The 26,144-nt window shown below is 39.5% G+C and overlaps 3 protein-coding genes and 1 pseudogene across 3 annotated transcripts; 1 reads left to right on the top strand and 3 right to left on the bottom strand.

The window, feature by feature from the left end:
- Positions 1-4,772: 4,772 nt before the first annotated feature.
- LOC116307287 (uncharacterized) lies at positions 4,773-7,302 on the bottom strand. Its single transcript, XM_031717454.2, has one exon. It carries the CDS (start codon positions 6,615-6,617, stop codon positions 5,769-5,771), a length of 849 nt encoding a protein of 282 aa, XP_031573314.2. The 5' UTR covers positions 6,618-7,302; the 3' UTR covers positions 4,773-5,768.
- A 7,393-nt stretch (positions 7,303-14,695) lies between these two features.
- LOC148909290 (uncharacterized) lies at positions 14,696-17,133 on the top strand (annotated as a pseudogene).
- A 48-nt stretch (positions 17,134-17,181) lies between these two features.
- On the bottom strand, positions 17,182-18,467 carry LOC148909289 (uncharacterized). Its single transcript, XM_089033557.1, has 2 exons — positions 18,177-18,467; positions 17,182-17,882 (listed from the first exon to the last, which is right to left on the bottom strand). Exons 1-2 carry the CDS (start codon positions 18,386-18,388, stop codon positions 17,465-17,467), a joined length of 630 nt encoding a protein of 209 aa, XP_088889683.1. The 5' UTR covers positions 18,389-18,467; the 3' UTR covers positions 17,182-17,464.
- Positions 18,468-21,613: 3,146 nt separating this feature from the next.
- On the bottom strand, positions 21,614-25,648 carry LOC148909288 (uncharacterized). The gene is made up of 7 exons (XM_089034075.1): positions 25,295-25,648; positions 23,961-24,019; positions 23,790-23,881; positions 23,273-23,391; positions 22,518-23,052; positions 21,951-22,109; positions 21,614-21,853 (listed from the first exon to the last, which is right to left on the bottom strand). Exons 1-7 carry the CDS (start codon positions 25,646-25,648, stop codon positions 21,735-21,737), a joined length of 1,437 nt encoding a protein of 478 aa, XP_088890201.1. The 3' UTR covers positions 21,614-21,734.
- Between the last annotated feature and the right edge of the window lie 496 nt (positions 25,649-26,144).

The raw sequence follows: 26,144 nt of genomic DNA, 5'->3' as shown, positions 1-26,144 counted from the left end.
GTGGGGGGGGGGGGGGGGGGGGCAGTGTCTGTAGCCTCAACTTTGCACCCCTACTGAAGAATAATTCTTTTTATTGGTCTTTAGATTCATTGGGTTCTGTTTAAAAAAAATCAAATATTAGTAGCTGCGGAAACGATGCATAAAAGGCGTAGATCTTCAACAATATTATATGATACCGGCAGTGGACGAACGGAATCTTAATTGTTCTACCTATGTCTTGCATTAATTCAACAGTCTCGTCATGCTAAAATAAAAATTAGTACAAGGCGTTCCTAGAGCGAGTACAGTTTTAAGATTTGCGTGACGAGTCTAAATTTTGTCACTTGCTCCAATTACTTGCGTTTATCATACATGACTCATTATACTGTAAACATCAAGAACAAAGTAAGACAATGATACAAATTCTTATTGAGATTAAAAATGATAATTTTATATAGTTTGTAAACGTATAGTTAGGAACATTTGTCATAGTAGACATCAAGGCTCGCAGCTAGCAGTTGTCATTGATGATCTAATAAATTCTGACAGGTCAAGGTTTATTTCGATTTCCTTGGCTAACGTGCTGATTTCAGAAATAAAATCTCTACTACCAATAAAATTTACTAGAAAAATTATAAAGAACAATAATTATTTTGAAGATTCAGAATGGCAGAAGTGGCAAGAAGTAATGCAATGGAAGGTGGATATCTTGTAACGCCAGAAGGACAATTAATTCAGGTAAATTTTTACGTGTTTGTTTAATTTTACTCAGTGCCAGCGACGGGAACTTTCGGCAAAAAACTACCTAAACTGAAAGAAATATCTAAAAACAGCGCTAGCATTCAAAAAGTAACAGAATGTAAAATGGATAGCTATGAAAACTCGGTCTTTTGATAGTGCAATTTCCATGCATGTAATAAAGCATTCAATTCGACTCCGGCATTAACTGGAATCTTTGAAGTTGTAGTTTGTTGACATTTGACCCTTAAACCAGTAAGAAATAAACAATGTTTTTGAAAAGCAATAACTTGAGAAATACTTCGATTTTGAGCTTCAAATTTGGTACAGTTTAACTTTAATATCTTATCTTTAAGGAAATCAATTTTATTCCCAAGAAAATTAGGTACCAGTAGATGCTTTTGCTCGATAAACATAGCTCCTTTCTTTCGGTAATTTTTCAGTACCGTTAGTATTTCGACATATAATAAATAATTCCTTCCAGATACAGCAAAGTTTTATAGCTCGTTTAAAAGCTGAAATGTTATCCTAGGTTTGTGAAAAGTTTCAGCTCGATTGGGCGAATGTTGTAGCCACAGCGACCATTTGTTCTTGGGGTATCCTTGGGACGATTATCGAAGCCGAAAACCGGCGCTTGGCGACCATTTCACTCTTTTGGGATTTTCTCAAAAATAAAAATCCGCTGGAACCTTTTAATATGATTTTTGTAAATGGTCCATCCAAGGGTATCGTCAGGCAAAGTATGAAGAATTTGACCAAGTGGTCGCTGAAATCAGGTTCTCGACCCTTACAGACAGTCGCTCTTAATCAGCACATGATTACTGAGCTGCAAAGGGCCTATTTCCCTGGAAAAAAAATATATGAGCCATAAATGGCTGACAAGCCTGGATGCCAAGATTTCCTAGTGCCAATTAGTCTGACAATGAGACTAGTCAGTACCGAGATTCTAAGATGGGGTGGGATTCTATCACCAAGAGAATATTTTTTTCATTTAGCACAATTTTTGAATCCATTATAGCATGCTACTTCAAGGCAAATTCTTTATAAACAATACTGACTAGCCTTGTTTTCAGACAAATTGGTGCCCAGGGAAATATTGGTTATCCATGTCTAGTATAACTGCAAAATTTGCTTGGTTAGCTCATGATTTTGTCCACTAGTGCTTTGTACACTAGGTTCTCTATTCAGCTGGATATTTTGTCTAGGTGTAGTTGTTTTTAAATAATAAAATATGCAAAACCTAGAAAACATTTATATAAACAACTTTCTATATGTACTTCATCTAAAAATAAATTCAGGACTACTCTTATACATTTTGGTCTCAGCCTTTCCATGTTTTCCTTTTCAATTTATCAATTCAGAAATCCTGATAGAAAAAAATCCACTCTGTGTATATGAAATGAAGTAAGGAATAAATAAAATGTATATAATAACTCCATGTAACTTTAGGCCAAGCTAATCATCTGCATAGTGAAAACCTTCAAATTCAAAGTCCTCCTCTAGTCCATGGGGAGGGAAGTGTGCTCTGATGCACATGACAGCACAAGATGGCAGAACAACCCGAACTTCCTTTCCAAGAACTCCCCAGCACCATCTTGCTAGTTGTCTATATGCAATGTGTCTGTACTGCTTGTGCTCTGGGCCTTCATACGCATTACTGTACTGCTGTTTGTACTGAGCCCATGCGGTTCGAAGAACATACTTATTGGCACAAACAGGTAAGAATCCAGGATGTTGAGTAATGCATGGTGGTGGTTCATCAGCATCTCCATCTTCAACAACAGACTGGCATGTTGCAACCACTTTTTCGATTTCTTGGCAACAAATGCATTCAGATATTGAATCCATAATTTGGCAGCTACCACAGGTATACCTATTTAACAGAAATAAAACAATTCTTAGTATCTTTGAACATTATCAACGATTGTTCCAAGTGAGAATATACATACACAACTTGTGACACAACTATGTCCCTGTATCTATATCCTGCAGTATATAACTTATTGACTATCAAGCGATGTTTTTAAACATGTTTTTAATTAAAATTGTGAAAGTTGGTATTGCTTTTGGTCGCAAACTGGATTCATGCATACCAATATCTAAAGAACAGATTGCAAGAACACGAGTGGCAAGATACAATTTTATATAAAATGGATATGTAGTTCAGTTTTGTGATAAGACAGAAGTACGACTTACCAATCTGAATTTGTAAGTCGATTGTTCTCTTGTTCATCGTCTTCAATAATGTCACTGTCAGATCCTTCTCTGAACTCTTCATCTGAGGAGATTTCTATTTCTGGTTCAAACTGATATGGCCGTAAACCAAATTCGTCGTCCATTCCGAAAAATTCTTGAGCGAAATCGTCTCCCGAGCTGTCCGAGCCTTCGGAAGAAGAATTAGATTCTGACATGCCTTTAATTTGATGACCAAGTTGTATTTTTTCGCAAAATATTGAGTAAAACGTATAAGAAACTGAGGAAGAAGTCAGGCAAACAACTGGAAGCTTGAACTCTTGTGACGTTGTGACGTCATTACGCTATTTTTCTGAGCCCGCGATAAAAGCGCAAGATGGCGGCCACCAGAGCGATATATGCGATGTTTTCAAAAAATTGTTTTACAAAAATGGATGCTCTATCCCCTTTAAAAACTGGATTTTTGGACTTCTCAAATGATGTAGTTCCTCTTAAAAATGGGTCATTTTGGAGGGTCAGTTGTCCTTTAAGGCAATACACTAGTCATACTTAGGGACCAGTCGTTATTTACAGGGGGGGTGCAAATAGAGGGTGGGGCATCATTTTTTTGCTTCACAAAGGACAGGTCCAAGAGAGACAAAGGGAAATTATGGGGGAGGGTCATGAAAATTTGTGCCAGTGAAAATCAGAATGCACCAGCCCCCTCCCTGTAAATAATGACTGGTCCCTTTCCTATGGAAACTTTTGTAAATTCAGTAGACCTAATTCAACTTTGTATGTAATTTGCACAATTCAAACCATGTGATGTTTACATGATGTTCACATGGTTTTAAGTGTACAATTTACAAAGAAAAATGATTAGGTCTATTACAATGCATTGATGATTTTTTGTTGTTGAAAAGTTTAAAAGAAATGTTTGTTTCAAGAGTGCGCAACTCACCAAGCTTTGGTGTTTTATAGTTCCAAGGCAATACACTAGACATACCTGTATTAACTCTTGTTAATCACAATGTGTAGCTTTCATAACGAACAAGGTTGATCAGAGTTTACTGTTACACCTAAAATTGATTGCTATATAAAGGGATTTAATATCTTACCAAAAAATATGGTGTTTGTTAAAGAACCAGGTTGTTGGACTCTGAATGATTTTGAGTTACGGTTGTCAAAAAAGGATTCCTTTAGATAAAGATTTGAACACTACTGTTAATGTTTGATGCTGATGATTTAAAAAAAAAAACAGTGCCTGTTGAGCATTTCAATAGTGCTTGTGCAGACACTCAAGCCATGGACACTTCAAGTTTTCTTATGAATTTTTCCATAACTATCCAATCAGCTCTTGCCATATAAACAAAGGAATTAATCATTTGTAGGAGTCATCCAATCACAACAATCATGGAAACATGTTTAGGAGTTTTATTTTTACCTTATATTTAAAAAGTAAATCACATAATTTATGCCATGAATGTGTGCTGGATGGTGCTTACTGTAGAAAAGGCTGGATAGCTATGAAAAAGGTTTAAAAAACTCAAATAGTTAATGCGAGTGCCTAGACTGTAAAAATCAAATGAAATATATGAAATACTAAGTTCATTACTAACAAACATAATATGTTTGTAAACATAATAAAACATCATTTTCCTCACTCTAGTTGTCAACACTGTGTATTCTCTACATCTCATTCTCTAGGTATAACCCCAGCCTCCCTGAGTATTTCCTATTTATACCAACGTCTTAAAGAAGGTAATCTCCATTGCAGATTTTCTTAGTGTTTTTATGAAAGTCTTCCTTGCAAATAGCTGCTGCTAAAACATTTGCACTTTGTACAAGGAAAGACAAAGAACAACCAATCAGTACAAGCAAAATTAAGATTCAAATTAAGATTTTATTATGTGATAAAAACTGATGCAGTCATTAATGGTGTATCTTATATATGCTTGCTTCCAGCTTTATTATTTCATTATTTCTCTGTGGAAATATTCTAAGGATCGATTTAAGGAAATCTTTGCACACCTAACTGCAAGAATATTGTCAAATAAGATAAGCAAAATACTAAAATGTCAGAATAGGAATTAATTATCTTGATTTAGATTTGAAAAATGAGTATTTGCAGATTGCTCTGATGATCAGGGGAACTTATGACTGGATAAGATGTATGGTACTAGTTCTGGTGACATAAGCTTTTGCTATCTATAGAGCGAATTCGCATATCGCACTTTGCCATGCTAATGAGTTCTGAATACGCTAATCAGCTGTGTATCTACAAAAACTACCATGATAAGCCAAAAAATAACCGCACAACGAAATTAGCTGTAACATAACCTTTATTTCTTAAACAACTATCATCGACTAACCGCACAACTACAAAATTATTGCGCAAATCGTACTCATTTATCCTTAACTATCCTATGAAACAAAACTTGAGAAACTGAAACAGTTTTGACAGCTATGAGGTTAGAGCTGACTAAAGAAGTAAAGTATATGTTACAGTTAATTTCGTTGTGTGGGGTTTTTTTTTTCATTTTCGTGTTAGTTTTTCTAGATACACAGCTGAAATAGCATATTCAGAACTCATTAAAAGTGTGATTTGTGAATTTGCTCCTATGTGACAATCAAATAAAACAAATTGTAAAAAACTTTTGTTGAAGCATGAAGGTCACTCCTCATTGTCTAAAGAAGTGTCCACTGTACTGTCACTACCATGTTTGGGGAGTGCTGATTTTAGTTTATGTGTGCAATCATCTTACATCGGGATAAAACTGGTCTTCTTGTTGGATCCCAGTTTCCTTTATTACCAGAGCTGGCACATCAGAAATGTAAGCAGTTTATATATATAGATTGCAATGTACTTCAGGTTACTCTTAACAAGCATTTTCCATTAAGTAACTGTACAGTTGTAATGCTTCCTTCCAGTGATTGGGCTTTTTAATTCCAAGAAGGGATAGTACATGATTAAAGTACTCTTGATAATCATTGGCGGTTTCAGAACTGGTACATCTCAATCTTGCTTCTTCAATCTTATCCAGAGGTACTGAATGTAACTGATCTGCAAAATTAAACTTTTCTGGAAGAAAGTACAACTCATCTGGCTTGCCTGCAACAGTATCATGCCTTGACTGGCGAATATAGTGTGTATTCCAGTGAACACTAACAAAGCCTAAATCTTTTTGAATTAATTCTGCAAAGCAGAAACAGAGTCCCTCTTCATAAAGCACATTACCTTGTAAGAATGTTCCCTGGTCTTTAAGATCCTTAAAAAAGTTAATCCACCATGAAAACCGACTTCGCCTCAAATAGGACCACCAGCACTCTATCCTTTGATTGCTTGTTGAACTACCATAGAGATGAGACTTCTCTCCTGCAAACTGGTCGTCATCATCAGCTCTTAAGGAGCACTGTATGCCTGCCATAACACCATTTTCAGTTCCACAGTCTGTTCTAAGTAATGTAGGACAACCACCAACCTGTTCAATACAATCTACGAAAAACCTTGCAGTCACTGCTGGGTCATTGTTTGTTCTATCCAATACAAGCCACATAATGCGCCGGCTATAACCATCTATGGCACCATGTATAGCGAAGCCAAAAGGTTTAATTTTATCATAACCATCAACATGCCAGCAATGATTTGGCCCTGGTGAAACATATTTCCTCCTTTTTAGTTTATGACGTTTTCTTTCTAGTACTCCAGCTGGGTCTAGTTGCCTCATTAGACGTTCGACTTATTTTCGAGGAACGTGAACTTTGTACTTTATACGAAGTGTGTGCCACATTCCTCGATACCCCGAAATACAGCCTGGACCATCCAACTCGTGTCTTATCATTCCCTCAACATCAGATAAATCTATATCCTTTTTATTTCTTTGAAGGTTATACGAAGACAATCTTCTTTTCAGTGTGGACATAGACATGACAATGCCATTGTACTTGGCAAGAAAGTTTATGATGGCTTCATAACTGAATCCGCTGTAGAAATATGCTTCGATTGCTTCTTTTTCACTTACTGCCTAATCTGATAGAAGGATCCTGTATGAAGGTTGATCTGTGTCCTTTTTTATCCCACATTTTGGACAATATTGAAAATCTTCCTCTAATTCTTCCCCACACTTACGACAGAACATTCCGTCGAGCCCTCCGTGCCAGTTTATGGCACGCGTTCCAAACCATAAGCATTGCTGCTTAGTCTTCCTCTGTCAAATATATGGAGTTGGTTACCATGCCTCTGACTTGTGTTTTGAGTTCTGGGGCGTGCTTTGGTTTGAATATTTGTGTTTCGGAATATTTGTGTGTGTTTCAGAATATTCTTTCGTGTTTTGAAATATTTATTTGTGTTTTAGAATTTTGTGTTGTGTTTTAGAATATCTATTTGTGTTCTGGAATATTTATTTGTGTTCTGGAATATTTATTTGTGTTTTAGAATATTTATTTGTGTTTGACCCTTTTGGGCCACCGTAGTAAATAGAATCCTGTCACGCTCTTTTCAAAGCAAATATTTACTGAGCGAGTTTTCTTTGAAGCTCTTCTTTCGCTTCTTGGTAGATCTTTTTGCGAGATTCCTCGGAAAGATCTTTTACGACTGTTTTTTTGTTCCTTATGTCCGACTTTAATTTTTCGTACTTTTCCTCTTCAGCTAAGATAAGCGAGAATTCTACGTCGTCTATCTTTCTGTCACGCAAAGCCTTTGAGACAAGATCGGTAATGTTATTTACTTTAGCCCTTGACAGAGCTATTGTCGTGTCATGCTTGGATATTTTGCTTGACAACTGTTTCATAATGCCCGTAGCAACGGCTGAAATAATACCACAGGCTGCCCCAACGCCGGCCAAAGGAACCCCAACAATTATTCCCGGTCCAGTAAGCGAAGTAGCAACGCCGGAGCCCGTTAACACAACAGATATGGATCCTGAAGTTATCGAAATCTTATGTAGCGTACTCCGGGCTCTGACGTACTTTTTTCGGGCTTTTCCGTAGTGTTTTGTTTGCCCTTCCAAGTAAGCCAGTATTAAGTTTGCTTTATTCAGACGAAAGTTTTCTGCGTTTAGTTCGTTAGGACCCTCCTTGGGTAGATTAGGATAAAGTGGAGGTGCTGATGGTATAACATCCATTATATATACTAATGTACGACGCTTTTGGGAATGATATTGAGGAGCAGCCACATCATGACAACAGGGATTATGCCAACTGGAGAGCATTTAGGAAGATGTTTCCACATGCAGACCCTAGTAAGTTCGAAAGAAGACCAGATGGGATTTACTTCAACGGCGAAAGAATGTATAGTAATGCGGACTTGGAGCCAAAAGCGACCGTCAAGCCACCAAAACCCGAGCATAAAGAAAGGCAACCTAATTTCCCGGAGAATTTATTACCGACAACAGAGGATTACCCATTTTACGACAACAAAGGTGGAGCGGATGACTTTGCTAAGATGGTTACCTCTTTGGAGATTCCCGTGGGTCCTACGACTTTCAAGACAAAGGTCAGAGACATCTTTAGAGAAACTGCCATGAAACATACCTCAGGGAAAGAATCCAGAGAATGGTTATCAGGCCCCAACATGCGGTATTGGCCGCAGCAGTTAAACTTTGCTGTCTGGGCTGCTACTAAGGGATGTGGTATAGCCGAGGATATGTTTCATATTCCATTTCTGAGGTTTCACGTTGCTTTTACTATTCGCAGGATATTGTTTGAGTTAGGCGCGCCTTTACCGGGTGACACTGTCTTTAACCCAAAGGATAACAAATATGACAAAGTCGCATGGGAGCGATTAAAGAATGAGTTTAAGCTTACCAACCCTGATTTTCGCAACGAAGAGGGTGCCGCCCATGGTTTAGGGGAGACTTACACCTATGCTTCGTATGTTGGTGCCAGCATAGAAACGCCGGGCATGGGATATCCTAGCTCCTACGAATTTTCAGACTTAGGAGGCAGCGGAACGAAGGGAAATCTAATCTACTTCATTCAGAGCAAAGAGAAGTATCCTTGGGCGCCTTTCTTTGCCGCAAAGGGCATTGGACTGAAAAACCTAGCAAGGATTAATCGAAGAATCGAAGCCTTTGTCTACTGCATTCTAGGGGCCCAGGTTAGCACTCGCAGCCCCATCGTAGATGCCAGTGGTGCGTCACAGGAAACGCAACAAGTATTCCTTGTCCCCTTCGAAAGCGCTGTTATCGAGAATGAGATCTCTAAGTCAGTTCAAAGGTATCAACTTGCGGTGCAGCAATCTAAAGTGCGGCTAGATTACGCCTTGTCGCCCGGTTGTTGGCTAATGCCAAGTAATTTGGTCATCAAAGCCGATTCCGTCGTGGGTTACAACAACAAACTTCAACGAGCTACTAAGGATATGAAGTTTGGGGTGAATGACGTGAACTCTGACATGACCAAGGGCATTCCTCACTTCGTAGAGAAGCCAAAAAAGTCACACGAAACGAAGCTACCCGTAGTTAAGAAACCATCAAAGAAGGTCCATGTTATGCCCACGATACCTGAGGAATATGACCATAACTTATTAAAAGCCAGCTTAACAGCTGCAAGCATTGGTCTGAGTTATTATATATGGCGATGAACAACCCCTACGTAGCTGGAGTAGATTGTGTTTATACGACTTACACAGGCGAGAAAAAATACGAGGCATCTTGGGTGGACGTCACGGGGATGTCTGTGGATCTGAACTACTCAGGAAAGAAGCTGATAATATGCAGTATTTGCATTGGCACTAGTAGTCACGCCAACGTGGGCTTTAGGTTCCTGGATGACAATGGCATACTGCAGCCTATGCGTACGAAAACGAACAACAGGGAGCCTGCGCATTTCTCCGTAGAGCCCAACCCCCAGAGCGCCGAGAATCTATCGGTTTGGACTTTCCACATGGTGGCCGATTGTCATGGAAAGGTAAAGCTGCAAATACGCGTAGATGATAGTGGGAGCGTTTGCGTAAATAGCATAGAAAATCAAAGGGATACTATCTATAACCACGCAACCATCAGCACTCTTACGGTGCTTAGTCTCTAGAAGCAAACTATGTTTGCTGAAATATATGAATCCGCACGCGAAGGAAGATTGGTTTCTACATTTTTTGGAGGAGAAGGACTACTTAGAACAGCATTGGCTTGACACCGGGCTGTGGGTAAAGGTTGGGGGCCTGGGATTGGTCATGTGTACTATTAGTATTTCGACGGGGTATTCGTGTAATGTCGGGTTTAGGATCGTTGATGAGAATAACCATCCATTACTACCCTACAGAAAAAAAGTTAATAATAGGAGCCCAGTTCATTTTTCTTCGGAGCCGCCTCCAAAAAGCGGAGAAGACTTAACGCCGTTAACGTTTCACATGATAGCCAATTGCCAATATGCGAAGCTTCAGGTTCTCCACAACGACGTTGCCTACCTTCGGATAAATGCCGCCACGTCAAGAGGTCCTCCAACGGATGCTACTTGGAATCATAAGCCCATTTCTACTATGACTGCTATACCGCTAGTTCCGCATTATCAAGGCGGCGCGAATACTATCTTTACTTATCCCAAGTCGAGGACGCCTCGAAGGTCTGACGACGATAAGCCCCCAGTAATAAACAAGAATAAGATTAACCCTTCATCTTCTTCAGGAGTACCACCCCAATAGCTACTACCAAGATCCAAATGTTATTTTCCACAAACTTCAACAGTTCTCCGCCGGCCCTAAGTGCCAGGCCAAGAACGCTACCAAGCAGCCCAGGCAAGCCGCCTGCCATCTTTTTCCCCAAGTCCGTTAGCCCACTGCCTAATTTCTTTACGCCTGCGCCCGTAGCCTTAAGCGCGGACAGGATAACTCCTACTACGGTGCTAATAGCGACCGCGAATGCAAGGGGAAGACCATACTTCAAAAGGGCTCTTTTTACCTTTTCCTTGGTGGTAAGGCCCAACTCCTTTTCCAGGTTTTCCTTTTGCGCCTGTAATTCCGCAAGGCGTACCTCGAGGGTTTCTACTTCCTTTTGGGCTGCCACCCTTTCCTCTTCGGGACGAGTTTGGTCGTTGATTACCTCCTGCTGCCGCTCTATTTGCCCCTCCATGTCTTCAATGGCCTGATCTCTTTGCCTGATTTGCTCTTCTTTGGTGTTAATTTCGGCAACCAACTGCCGCCGTTCCTCCAAAGAGCCGGCTATGGTGATATGCAAGTTTTTGGCTTCCTCCTTGCTCATATCCAGGTCTTGCAGGGCAAGATCAAAGGCCTTTTGGGCTTGGTCCCTATCGCGCAGGGCATTGTCTCTTTGTTCTCTCATTTCTATCATTCTTTGATTTTTGTCGTCAAGTTCTCTTTTTTGAGCATCGAGAAGTAGTCGGTTTTGTTTCATGTATTCTGCTTCCCTTTCCTCCAACGTTTCTTGCAGCTCCTCGACGCGTTTTTCTAACGCAACCTTTTCATTCAGGGTTGCCAACCTTTCTAACGCACATCGGGTAGCTAGTTGAAAGCCTTTTAATCTCGCCACGTCACCCCTAACGTCACCATTTTCGTCAAAAAGGAGCTGTGGTTTTGTCCAGCGGTTTTTGTCAGGAAATCTCAGGTCTTGGACGCTTATGAGGACTTTGTTTCCGCGTTCTGTGAGCCTTACGTCGTCGTCCTCGAAGCGGGAATAGCGTTAAGGCTACCTTGAAGCTTCTCCACCTACTGCCATACTTGCTTTCCAAGGCCATGTCGTAAAGCAAAGGCTTTGCCTCCGCGTTTTTAGTCCATTCATCAAATTCTTCATCGTTAATGTCGACTTGACCTTCTTCGGTAAGGGGGTCAAAATCCGTTCCTTCTACTTCCATTATATATGATAAGCTCAAAGTTAAACCCCAACGTATTACCTAAGCAGGTTGGCGGACTAAAGGCAGAACGCACCTTTCACCGGGTCACCTTTACCCCCAGCAGCGCAAAGCCTGGAGAAACCTTGTACGTAGGCGTACCCCGTCTAACGGATAACCTAGTATTGGTTCCTGGTACCTTGGCTTTAAGGTTTGACCTAGCAATACAACCAAGCACAAAATTAGAAACTTACGTCGTTAATAACGCAGGCCGCAACTTGGTCTCTAAGATGAGGATCAAGTTTGCCGGGGAATCCTTGCTGGACTTAAATAGGTACGACTTATACACCACCTATAAGTACCTATGGTTAACGGCCTTTGACCGCGCACAAAGAATAGAGCAGGGAATTGGCAGCGTTATCTTACGTAAGGTTCGCAGCGATACTAAGACACAACCTACGGATTCTGGTGACGCCACGGCAGTAGCAGATGCGACGAGGGTAAAGACCGCCTATGGCATTAAGTATGTTATCCCGCTGGACTTCGAGGTGATTACAAACCATGGCGCGTATTATCCCAGACAGCTATCCGAGTTACAGTTTGAAGTAACCCTAGCGGATGCCACAAACATCTTGCAGATGGACGCATCTGGGACAGCACTTTCTGGGAGCATTCACCCCTATTCCGTTACCAACTTAGAACTGCAGTACGAGACGGTATACAGCGAAGAGCTGGCCCGTAGCGCTGGCATGGAATACAGCTCCGGCAAGGCATTCCTTTACGACCACGTAGTGATGTACAAGACATTTAGCTTCTTGGATAAGACGGACGAGGTTATCAACCAAAGTATTAACCTCCCCCGAAGAAGTCTCACTGGGTTAATGCTGGTGTTTGCCAAGCCCTATGAGGCCGGCAAGCGCGACTCCGAAGCGTTCTTTAACCCCAACATTACCAACGTGGGGGTAAATGTCAACGGCGTACCCAACAAGGTCTACTCCCAGGGGATAAAGCCCGCAGACGTGTACAGAGAGGCCATGCGTAAGTTTGGCGACCAAATTAGCCCCGAGGAATTCTTTAAGGATAAGTATGCGTTATGGAATGACATGCGCACCACCAACGATGAAGACCTGCACGGTCAGGGGTTACGTCTAGTAAATACGCAGGATGGCATAACATTGGAGATCAAGCGCATAAAGAATGCCTCCGCGGGCGACGGCGATAAGATAAACGCGTACGATTTCGTCGTTTCTGACGCGCAACTGAGTGTAGAAATGAATCAGCTAAAGAGCGTTGCATACTGATTCGCTCGCTGCGCTCCCTCATCCTAGTTACCCTAAAAAAAATTTAAAATATTTCTCAGATATACGATGCTACGCGTATTCCAAAACAACGAAACAAAACTGCAATGCATAGTGCAAGGCGAAACTTTGTACTTTAAGGGAAAAGAGGTGGCAGCCGCATTAGGATATGAGAAAACGAGAAACGCAATTAGGGAGCACGTTTCTGAGAAATACCAGAAAAGGTCGAGTGAGTTAGGAAGGGCCCTAAAACAGGGCGCTTCTACTATGCACCCACATTCCGTGTTCATATCCGAGCCTGGTTTGTATGAACTGATATTTAGCTCTAAGTTACCTCAAGCCGTTAAGTTTCGTGATTGGGTCTTCGAAGAAGTGCTACCCGCACTAAGGAAAAACGGAAAATATGAAGTAGAAAAGCGGTTTAACAGCGCAAACAAGCTTGTCTTTAAGATTGAAAATGAATTCGATTTACATAAAAAGGTTGTTAACTACATCCGCAGGTTTTACCCTCAGATGCTCATAGCTCCAGGTTTGGGAGAATTGCAGGACAGCGACGGTAAACGCATAAAGTGCTGGCAAAAAGGTTACCAACGAGTTCAACCTGACTTACTACTGTTAAACGCACACGTGCACTACCGAGGCTTCTGCATTGAATTGAAAACCCCTAAGGGTGACGGCAGATTGTCGCCAGATCAACAGCTGCTCTTACGAAGGTATGAAGAAAATGGTTACAAGGTGCTCATAAGCAACGACTACGATGAAATCTGCCGTGCCATCGCTGCGTATGCGGAAAAAATACGCATACCTTGTAGGTGGTGCTGCAAGTCTTTCAAAACCACGGACACTTTGACAACGCATTTAAAAATATTTCATAGAATATATGATCCAGCAAGTGCATTGGCGTGATTTGATTGATGGTATTGCATATGAAATAAAAAATTACGTTGTCTTCGAGGATTTGAACCGCATGCGGTTACTCCTCAAATACGACGATGTAGAGTATTCTCTCTGGGCGCCTGACAGGGTTCGGTACGTAATACAAGGTGAAGAATTTACCCACCTGCGGACACACGGTAAGCAGGATGGGCGGTGGGTGTTTAACATTGAAAGAAGGGTTGCCCCGTCTCCTCTATGTGGTTAGGCGCGTTTAAAGCGTCGTTTAAGTGGGGTTCGTCGACAATGAGGGTCGGCGACTCTTTTTTAACGATGCAGTCAGCAGGGGGTTCGCATGTAATACAGTCCATATATACTTAGGGTTATTAGGAATCCTCCTAGGAATGCTGCTGCGTAGTCTATCATATATCTCGGAAACTATTTTAAGGATGGCCTTATTCTTATTAAGATCTTATTAAATGCCCCGGAAACTATTTTGAAAGGAGTCTTATTTTTTATTTATTATTTATTAAGGTTGGTTGGAAACTGTTTTAGGAAATCCCTTATTCTTATTGAGGTCTCATTAAATATCCTCGTTTACTTAAGAGATGCCCTTAATAAATATTTAAAAATAATAAAGAATTTTCTCAAGAAACTTTCCAAATCGCTTTTGTACCCTGGATAGTCATTTCAATAAATTATAAATAAGAATAAGACCATCCTTAAAATAGTTTCCAGGGCATTTAATAAGACCTTAATAAAAATAAGGGACTTCCTGAAATAGTTTCCAGAACGTCCCTAGTAACTCCCCGTAATCACTTTTCGTTAAATCGATCCACGTACTCTTTGAATCTGATATGGAGGTTTCCTTCGATGAAACACCTTCCAACAAAAGGGACTTTGGAGTCCAGTGCTGTCTGGATGAAAAGCTTTCAATACGAAAAAGCACCTCAACCCAAACAGAAAATGTGGATGTTAGTGTTGAGACTTCTGATGCCTGCATTCAAGTAGAAGGAAATTCAACATTTGAGCAATTGAACAGTATCCTGCATGACCATCCATACAGCTATACTGCTCCCTCTGTACCCATGAGTGTGTCACCACAAAAGTCTTGCAAGAATGATGTATCACCACAGAAATCTGCAAAGTCCTGTGGGTCTTTTCCTTTGTCAAATGAAGAAGTGAATCTTTTTTCAAGTGATGAAGAGGATGAATACATTATCTCATCACAAGAAACAAATTCTTCAACAGACAAAGAGTCTGAACCTGAGTATCACTTTGACACCTACATCAAAGAGCCAAAGTATTTGGTATTTGCAGCATGCCTAGGTGAACTGTTCAGGTTTTGTATCAACTGTGGTTCCATCGTAACTGACACCAACATTACCTGCACAGGAAGCATGGTAACGGTTAAAACCATATGTATGAAAGGTCACAACTGCTTGTGGAATTCCCAGCCTCTCATCAATCGTGCACCGGTAGGAAACCTTCTAATCTGCTCATCTATTTTGTTCACTGGTAACACTTTTACAAGAATCCAAAACTTTGCCTCATGTCTTGGGTTACGATTTATCAGTGAAAAAGTTTTTTACCAAAATCAGAATAGGTATCTATTTCCTGTAATAAATGATACCTGGGAAAGAGAAAGAAGAGCCGTTTTACAAGAACTGTCAAGTAAGCCTCTTGTATACTTGAATGGGGATGGACGGTGTGACAGCCCTGGCCATAATGCCAAGTATGGTACATACACATTTATGGACAATGACTCAGGGAAGATAGTTTCCTTCTCTGTGGTTCAGGTCACAGAAACAACATCTTCAAATGCTATGGAGAAAGAAGGTTTCATTAGGAGTCTTGGTAGTCTTGAGGATGAGGACGATATTAACATCAAGAGGATAACTACTGACAGACATACCTCAATCACTAGCACCATGGGAAAAGATTACAGCCACATCAAACACCAATATGACGTATGGCATTTGTCAAAATCTGTTGTGAAGAAACTCAACAAGAAGGCCAAGTTGAAAAAAAGTGCTGACCTTTCACATTGGATCCAGTCGGTCTCAAACCATCTGTGGTGGTGTGCAGCAACATGCAATGGTAGTGTGCAGCTGTTGAGAGAGAAGTGGGTCTCTATCTTGCATCATGTGACAAACAAGCATTCTTGGAGAGATGCAGAGATCTTCAAAATATGTGACCATCCTCGACCAACCCGTAGAGAAGCTCGTAAAAAGTGCTGGCTAAAACCAGGATCTGCAGCTCATGTAGCCCTTGAAGAAGTGGTCCTTCAACCAAAACTGCTGAAGGACTTGGCAAAGCTCACTGACTTCTGTCACACAGGTGGGCTTGAAGTATACCACTCCATGATCATGAAGTACTGCCCAAAGAGAGAGCACTTCTCCTACAAGGGTATGGTTGCTAGAACACAACTGGCAGCCATTGACAACAACCACAACACAGGAAGGGAACCAAGCTGTGATTCAAAAGCCGGGGACGAGGATGGGAGAGGCAAGATACCGCCCATGTTTCCCAAAAATGCACAAGCGTTGGGTAGTTAAGCCTGTGTTGGAAAAGAAAAGTTATTCTTTCCTTCCTGAGCTTCAAAAGAAAGTGCTGGGATTGTGTGATGGCTCAGAAGTTGACCTCCAGGAAATTGAAGAAGTAGACCTACCAGCAAACAATGCAAGTTTGGCTGCACCGGATAAACAGGAATTGATTCAGAAACACCGGTCCAGGTTTTCAAGATAATCTAAATTAGAATTAGCCTTTGTGTACCTGCAGGTCATATGACCCTCCACTGTTTGGTCCTTCTTCCCCTCCCTCAAGTCCCAATCCCCCTCTGCTTTGCAGGCTATCTTTGGACAGTCGTGTAAAATACTGGTAAAATATATCCCTTAATGAAAAAAGCTCCCAGATATGGAAAGGTACACGACAGACCCAAGTATAAATGCTATATACAAAATATGTAATTTAAATGACAAGGGGACCTGATGAAATGGGCAGATAAGTATGCAGTACCTTTTAGATGTTCAAATGAAAATTTTATTAAAATATTATTTCCATTTAGGTAAGAATTGACTGTAAAAAAAGAGGTCTTTTCTTTACCTATCTACACTACCTTATATATGGGAGTCTCCCCCAGTATGAATATATTAAAGAAAAATATCCAATTGAATGGTGACATTTGCTTCAGCATATTTAACTTTTTTGCTGCCAGGACTCGTATAACTGCAAATTTTGCTTGGTTGGCTAGTGATCGTGTTCACTAGTGCTTTGTACACTAGGTTCACTATTCAGCTGGACATTTTGTTTAGTGTGTTTTAATAGTAAAATATGCAAAACATTCAAAAAATGTTTGTACCAACAAAAAGCTTTTTATATAAAAAAGAAATTTATATAACACACCTTTCCGTGTACTGCATCCTAAATGAATACATGATTCTTATGCATTTTGGTCTCAGCTTTTTCTAGTCTATGTTTTTGTTTTCAATTATCTTGCAATTAAATATGCCAAAAAATTGCAATTCCAGGAATTTTTCCTGATAGAAAAAAATCCACTCTGTATAGTAACTGAAGTAAGGAATAAATAAAATGTATATATTCACTCCATGCAACATTATATCAAGCTAATCATCTGCATAATGAAAACCCTCAAACTGAAAGTCCTCCTCTAGTCCAGGGGGAGGGAAGTGTGCTCTGATGCACATGACAGCACAAGAGGGCAGAACAACCCGAACTTCCTTTCCAAGAACTCCCCAGCACCATCTTGCTAGTTGTCTATATGCAATGTGTCTGTACTGCTTGTGCTCTGGGCCTTCATAAGCATCTCTGTATTGCTGTTTGTACTGAGCCCATGCGCTTCGAAGAACATACTTATTGGCACAAACAGGTAAGAATCCAGGATGTTGAGTAATGCATGGTGGTGGTTCATCAGCATTTCCATCTTCAACAACAGACTGGCATGTTGCAACTACTTTTTGGATTTCTTGGCAACAAATGCATTCAGCTATTGTATCCATAATTTGGCAGCTACCACAGGTACACCTATTAACAAATAAAACAATCCTTAGTATTTTTGAACACTATCAATGATTGTCCCAAGTGAGAGTATATACACAAATTGTGACACAACTATATCCCTGAATCTGTGTCCTACAGTATATAACTTATTGACAACCAAGCGATGTTTAATTGTGACAGTTGGTTTTGTTTTTGGTTGCAAAGGTCGTGAGGCAGATTAAAATGCATAAATATACAGTGCAAGAAAGTGGTAAACACGACTGTAAAAAATGGATACGTACTTGAGTTTTATCGTGATAAGAAAGAAGTAAAACTTACCAATCTGAATTTGTTAGTCGATTGTTCTCTTGTTCATCGTCTTCAATAATGTCACTGTCAGATCCTTCTCTGAACTCTTCATCTGAGGAGATTTCTATTTCTGGTTCGAACTGATATGGCCGTAAAACAAACTCGTCCGTTTCTAAAAATTCTTGAGCAAAATCGTCTCTCGAGCTGTCCGAGTCTTCGGAAAAAGAATTAGACTCTGACATGCCTTTAATTGAATGACCAGGCCGTATTTCGTTCGTAAAATTTTGAGTAAAACGTCTCAGAAACAGGGGAAGAAGTCAACCAAACGCTCGTAAACAACTTGACGCCGTGAACTCTTATGACGTTGTGACGTCATTACCTGTTTTTCTGAGCCCGCGATATATGCGATGTTTCGAAATTATTTTTTTAGGAACACGGATGCTCTATCCCCTCTAAAAATTGATTTTTTGTGTTTCTCATTTGATGTACTTTCTCTTAAAAATGGGTCATTTTGGGGGGTAAGTTGCCCTTTAACGAAGTCTGTAGGGAATATATAAGCAATATTCAACTTGTTCTTGAATATATTGAGGACATCTACAAGAGGGCAATCTAAAATTGTAAAATGGTTTGAGTATAGAAAAGGCAGACTTACAGCATCAAGGTTTGGTGAAATCAAAAACAGGAGAATAACTAACCCACCAGACAAACTTGTTCAAGATTTATTCCAGTACAAAGCCAAAATTACACCGATTCAGTGCAAAATGGGATTAGAAAAGAAACCTGCTATAAATATGTTGAGCACATAACCAATAATGGGTTTAGTAAAATTAGAGTAGCAGAGAAAGGCCTTATTATTTCAAGACAACCCAGTACTTACAGCAAGTGTTGATGGTGAGGTAACAGATCCTACTAATAAATACAATCCTGTTGGTACTCTTGAAGTAAAATATAAATCATTTCCTCCACACTTAAAGGATGAGCTATCTACAACCCTAGGAAAACTTTTAGAACTTGTTGCACAGAATGATAAGTCATTTTGTCTGGTTAAAACTGACTCTGGGCTTAAGGTATTAGGATACAAAAAATGACGAATTGCTCGAAAACAAATTTTTTTTTTAATTTCGTAATTTTAAACTTTTATCTTTCATATGTTTGTGAAACTTCTTGCAATTCTTGATTGGAAAAGCCAAAATTTTGAGAAACATCGAAATCGTGACTTTATCAAGACCGGAAATGTACCGTCGCTTTTATATGCACATCTGTCATGCTCCTTTGTCATTGTAAAAAGATCCTACATTGCGATCGTCCAGAACACCAGATCATTTGACAAGTGATGACAAAATGGAAGGCTCAAGGTGTTTTGGCCAACACCATCGTGTGGCTCCCTCCAGCTTCCGGCTCCAAACAAAGAAATGCGTTTTTCTCGAATCTTTTTTTGCCGCTAAAACCTCAACTTCAAAAAGCTAAAAGTCCCTTGGATTTCATTCGATTTTTTTAAAATTTGGAGAGTTTATAAAGTAACTCATGATTCAAAATAGGGTGTCTCCGAATTTTGAAATTTAATTTCTTTCCAAAGTTATGACGCTTTTTACTCTAAACAACACTCCAAAAGCGATCGCTGGACTTTGATCAAAAATAGCGAGAGATAGAAAACAGATATCAAAAATCTGGGACACCCTTTTTGAGCTTATTATCTCCTGAGTATGTTAAGCCATTTTTCGCAAACATAGCTTAAAATGTACCACTGCGTGAAATGAGAGATGTCAAGGAAAATACGAGTTCTTGACACGCGCTGATATTTAACGTATCCGGGAGCAGTACTCAACGTGTCAGGATACGTAAAGTATCGTGGGGTGTCAAAGTCCGTATACTTAATATCTTGAAGTGTCATGGAATATCCAATAACGCATACTCAATGTTTTGAGGTGTCATGGAGTATCAAACATCGTATTCTCAGTATTCTCAAAGTTTCCAAGTGTCATGGAGTATCAAACATCGTATTCTCAGTATTCTCAAAGTTTCCAAGTGTCATGGAGTATCAAACATCGTATTCTCAGTATTCTCAAAATTTCCAAGTTTCATGGAGTATCAAACATCGTAATGTACGTCCATCGAGTTTAACGAAATCATTATTCATACTTTAATATCAAATATAATTTTATACATCCACCATATACGTAGATGTATTTTTTTTGCAAATTGTCGAAGAATTATTTGATATATCAAATTATATATCGATGTCTGTTTTTTTTTAATTAATTACTCAGCCTAGTTGAAGTTGATTGTTCTCGGAAAGGTTTTCTCCAACACAAGTGAAATGAGATGAAATGCGTGAATCGAAAAAATTGTCGATAGATAGATGTCAGTCTATAATAAAGCGTAAAAGACCATCCTATGGTTGTTTAGAATAATACATTTATGAAATAAAAAACCCTTCGATGAATAGGATTCCTGTGTTATAACGGTCCGCACGGCATTTTGGGTATTGGTTGATCGATCCGACTTTCTACACGTGTTGCTTCAGAGGTCACAGTGGATTATTTTAAGCTTTTCTATTGGAAAAGAAAGTTAGAAAGGCCGTATTTAAGATTTGGTGACACTCTGTGAAAAGCTGGGTATACGAGTCTTGATATTCTCGTATACGAACTCGTATATTTGAAGAATACGTAAGTATACGCAAGTATCCGGTAATCGGATATGTAAAGTGTAATGGAATATGCGATTTCGTATACTCCCGTATTCGGACTGTTTTTCCCTGTCATGGAATATCAGGGGTCCCGATACGAAGCTGATACGTCTAGTATCGACTTCGTATTTTCCTTGATTTTCCATGCCATTCTAAGTATTCGAGTCCGATTCCCCGGGTTTATATCTCGTATTCTCAATGATTTCCCATGCCATTCCAAGTATTCGAGAATCACGTATCTTATATTTTCCGATTTCCCGGGTTTATATCTCGTATTCTCAATGAATCTCCATGCCATTCCAAGTATTCGAGAATCACGTATTTTATATTTTCCGATTCCCCGGGTTTATAATTCGTATTCTCAATGATGTTCCATGCCATTTCAAGCATTCGAGAATCACGTATCTTGTATTTTCCGATTCCCCGGGTTTATATCTCGTATTCTCAATGATTTCCCATGCCATTCCAAGTATTCGAGAATCACGTATTTTATATTTTCCGATTCCCCGGGTTTATATCTCGTATTCTCAATGATTTCCCATGCCATTTCAAGTATTCGAGAATCACGTATCTTATATTTTCCGATTCCCCGGGTTTATATCTCGTATTCTCATTGATTTCCCATGCCATTTCAAGCATTCGAGAATAACGTATCTTATATTTTCCGATTCCCCGGGTTTATATCTCGTATTCTCAATGATTTCCCATGCCATTTCAAGTATTCGAGAATCACGTATCTTATATTTCCCGATTCCCGAGCATTTTTTACATTTTCGTTTCATCAAAAACATTTTTAATGCAATCATATAATTTTTGTGAAAGATAACTTTAACATGTTTTACTAATGAAATTTAAGTATTGATGAAAACTATAAAATATATAATTGAAAGTTGCTTTCGTTTTCACTTTTTCTTTGTTTTTTTGCTGTTTTGCCGTCTTCCAGCGATTGGGGTGCTTGTTTTGAAGGCGCCGGGCATCTGCTCTGGTGTCTTGGGGTCAGGAAGGGCTAACTCTTGTTGAACTGTTAAAAAAAAAAAAAGGAAATTTACAGTTCCAAAAAGAAAATAAATTAGTTTGCACGTCAGGGACAAATGTTCTATACAATAAACCTGACTAACCTTGAGAAAATGATAGTTTCTTTTTCTTGATATGTCGGTCTTCGCGTACCTCTGCGTCTGATGATTCATCTTTTGAAAACTCTGCTTCTCTGGCAAACTCTTCCTCGCTCTCTTCTTCCGAGGAGTATGTCTCATACTCTTCATCCTCTTCATCCGAATCTTATGAAGAAAATATAATTCATTATTATTTAGCGTTTGAATGATCAGTGAATTTTTTTTTCTGATCATGCTTTCAGATGGCGCTCAAGACCTTTAAGATCACTCTTCGCGCTAGTCAAATTACGCCACGCGATGATTTGTTAATGTATAATGAGCAAAAATTCTCTAAATATACAATGATTGATGGCATTGAGGATTTAGAGTGATGTTTTAGTTATTACGAGATAATTTGTTCTAAATGTCTTTGTTTGGGGGGGAGGGGGGACATTATGACATTGACTTTCAGCTTCCTACAACTTCCTTCCAGCTGACAAAATGCGAAGCCATTGAATATTAGATAATCATAAACAATCATGCATAATAATTATGCCAATAAACAGTCAATTAACTTGTATATAATTACTATACCATGTGCCCCTTTTCCTTTCAAGAATGGGCTCTTCGGAGAAGAACTTCTGCAGCTGCTGTCCTCATCCTCCATATCTTGAGTTCTTGTTTCCTGCGGGTGTTTTGGTCGGTTGCGCTTTCTTGTTAAAGGCTGTGGGTTTTTTCTTGAGAGGGATGGTCTTCCCCCATTTTCCAGATCTCTTAAGGTTGATGCTGTGGTGCTGTTGTGATGTTGTGGTGCTGTTGGTTGACGTATTGAAGTTTGTCGTTGTTGAGAAACAGCCCATGCTGGAGGTCTTGATGGTAATTTCCTCGTACAATTTGCACCCCTCATTCTCTTGTTTTTGAGGTGCTTTGATGTGCTGTCTTTCTCCTTAACTTTTTTTTGTAAAGCTTCGAGGAGGCTTGACAGCTCAGCACTCCTCCAGGATGGACTACGCACGACCCATATCCCTTCCTCATCTCCATCTTCCTCGTCGCTCATATAATTATGGTCTATTTCTGACAGCCTTTCTCTTTCCGCTTCGTTTGCCACTTTCATCCTTTGAACATATCGCTAAATGTAGAAGGACACAAGAAGAAATATTTGTTGTATTAAACATATAATTCTTTCAGTCCATAATATTAAAATGTTCTGTTTTAATAGGTATGATTTAAATGAGCAACAATAAACCCACACAACTGATAAGCGCTTTATAAATTGTAATTATTATTATTATATTATTATATTACTACTTTGAGCAGTATTACAGCGGTCAAAACGGCTCACGACTCACCCTTCTTCTTCGGGAAGTAAGGATCTTGTCTTTCAGTTTTTTTTCTGTCGCCTCTTTCCTTTGTGGCAGATTGTCCAAGTACTGCTGTCTTTTCGTCTCGAAGTATCGAGTAACAGCCCCTTAAGAAAAGATGTGCTTTAATTAATGGTCATTTCAATTAAGTATAAACTTTGTTTATAAATTAGAAGGTTTATCTGGTCAAATAGTTGGTTAAAGCCTCCATTTTGCCAATAAAGTTCATTGGTTTGGACATAAAGAATTTCCCATGAACCGTCAGAAAAGTAACAACAATTCATTGCGCGCCTCTTCTGATATCACCGGACCTGCTTTGGCAGAGGGAAAGATTGCTAAATTCTGCACGTTCTATAAAAGATTTTGTTAAGAACCATTTTTACAGATCGTTTTCAAATACGGAGGAAGTAATCAGTGTTTAATACGGAGGAAGTAATTTTGCGAGAAAAAGGGCAAGAACATTGTCTTGGCTCATATTACTTTTGTGTAAAAATCCAAAACTTACTCATAATAACTGGTTTTTCATAGCCATTTTCTTCTTTGGTTAGTTCTTGCACCAGAAATGCCCTCACAGCACTGTTGTGAGGACTGTCAATACTAGAAGTACAATGATAAAACAACGTCATAGTTAGGTACTGCATGTATCAAAAGTCACTGGATTACCATGTATACTCACCCTTCTTTTCCACGAAATTGCATTTCGTTTTGCTGGTTGTGGGCCAAATGTACATCATCCTGATAAAACATACAAGTTTTAACTAGGTGTGAGTCAAAATTCGAGTCATTTCTGTCCATAGACTATCATCGGTTGACTCTATGGACTGCGCCTTTCTGATTAATCATGTCACATTCAATTTTTCAGCGGTTTTTTTCATGGAATGACCAGTGTACACATCACAGGGATCGAAATAACACAGGTATCCCAAGCTCTGCATTTTTACAGTAAGTATGTATGGGATCGTATGGCTTGGAGATATTATTGGAGAAATACAATTTTCAAAATAAAAACATATAGTTTTAGTTGTTGTTTGTGGTTTCTTTGTCCACATTGAAGAAAATGGCCTGAAATTCCACACAGAGGACAAAGAAACCACAAACAACAAGTAAGACTGTTTTTATTTTGACAATTGTATTTCTCCAATAAAATCTCCAAGCCATACGATCCCATATATACTTACTGTAAAAATGCAGAGCTTGGGATACCTGTGGAAATAACGGCGGGTCAAGGACAAGGTCCCGCAATTTTGCTACTTGACCGGCCAAATAAGATTTTCAAAGGCGACAAGTTGACCGGCCAAATTTAGGAGCGGAAAAAATGTTCGCATGTGATAACAATTTTTGACTTTTCAAAAATCGTTAGTTAATGGACAAAAATGTATTTGAAAGGTCATTATGTCCGGCTGTTATTTCGAGCCCTGCGGATGGTGAAAGGTAAATCTAAGATTCCCGATGGAGTATTTAGTGGAGTGATTCAAGGATTAATAAACAATTTCACAAACGGAATTTTAAGTCTTCAGTAAAAAATGGCTATTTCTTTATTTTCAAGCAAAATCGAGGATGGTCTGTTTCATGAATACAGTCGGAAGGTGACAGCTTGTCAAGAATTGACAGCTTGTTAATAGGCGGTTTTTTCAATGAATGATATTATGTCATTAAAATTGTCCTTAAACACAAAGGGGTTTTCACACACAAAAGAAAACCCAAATACGCTTGCAAAGGGTTATCAACAATAAGAACATTGTTATTCAATCCGCAAAGGAAACTTCAATCAAGTGCTCTTACAATTCCATTCAAAGTAATATAGTTATAAACATATATCATTGAAATAAATGCTTATGGATAACAACGAAAACCGACCCCATCACGGCTGAGTCTGCTTGTGTAATAGAATAACCAATATTTATTAAATTAGTGCAGCTTCTTAGAGTACTTACTCAGTCTTTTTACGGTGTTAGAAATTCCTTAAAATATTGGTTATCAAATGATTAATTAAGAGTAACAAGAATTTACCTTCAGGGCTTTGGGAATTGGTCCGCTAAAGCTTGGAAGTTTGTGCGGCATTGGCACATGCTCTTGATCATTGCGAAGGTCCGTCAACTCCTGCTTCAGGGCCGCTATCTCTGCTGTGCATTGTTCGACGTTGGCTGCCAGTTTTTCGATACATTGGTTCTGTTTCTTTAGCTCCTCTCCTAAACTCTTAACGCTCTCAAACAAACGAGAGATTTCGACTGAGGAAACAACGATGTTCTCCTCTCTTCGAGATCCACGTGGACCGTATCCTCTGGATTCGCTGCTACTGCCATTTGAACTATCAGAGATGCCGGATGCTCTTCTATTAAAAAATGACCCAGTCGAAAAAGGCATGACTGCAGTTTTTTGTTGAGCGATCTAAAGTGATGAATTAACGGAGCTTTGTCTCACTAAGTGAACCCTTTGAAACCAGAAAGAAAGAGGTCGAGGGGGGCACGAATACTGATTATAATTATGAAAAGCCCGCTCTTTTACACAAACACCTCGCTGCTCCAATAGACTGAGAGCAATTTTTTCATGTGATACCCCACGTGCGATGCCTCGCTCCAGTACCCACGGGCAGATATACGACCGGATGACGTTGTGACGTTCATCTAGAGTCCATGCAACCGAGCGAGTCAGAGACAGTGTGCGTCTTTCATCATGGCGAATGTGCTACCTTTAAAACGAAGATTTTGTGATGGCTGTTGTACCTTCATGGCTAAAACTCAATACTATGATCACTTACCTTGCAATGCCAGTGGTGAGTTGCTAAATATAAATAAACATGCGCATTGTTTTGATAAAATAGCAAAGGAAGTTGATGATTTTTTAACGATATTCTATTCCC

Source organism: Actinia tenebrosa, unplaced genomic scaffold (genome assembly GCF_029948245.1).
Source record: "Actinia tenebrosa isolate PJP-AT-01 unplaced genomic scaffold, QUT_ActTen_1.0 PGA_scaffold2__45_contigs__length_23673736, whole genome shotgun sequence".
NCBI classification, from domain to species: domain Eukaryota; kingdom Metazoa; phylum Cnidaria; class Anthozoa; order Actiniaria; family Actiniidae; genus Actinia; species Actinia tenebrosa.
Note: the sequence above shows the minus strand (reverse complement) of the source record. Positions and strands in the feature narration are given on the sequence as shown.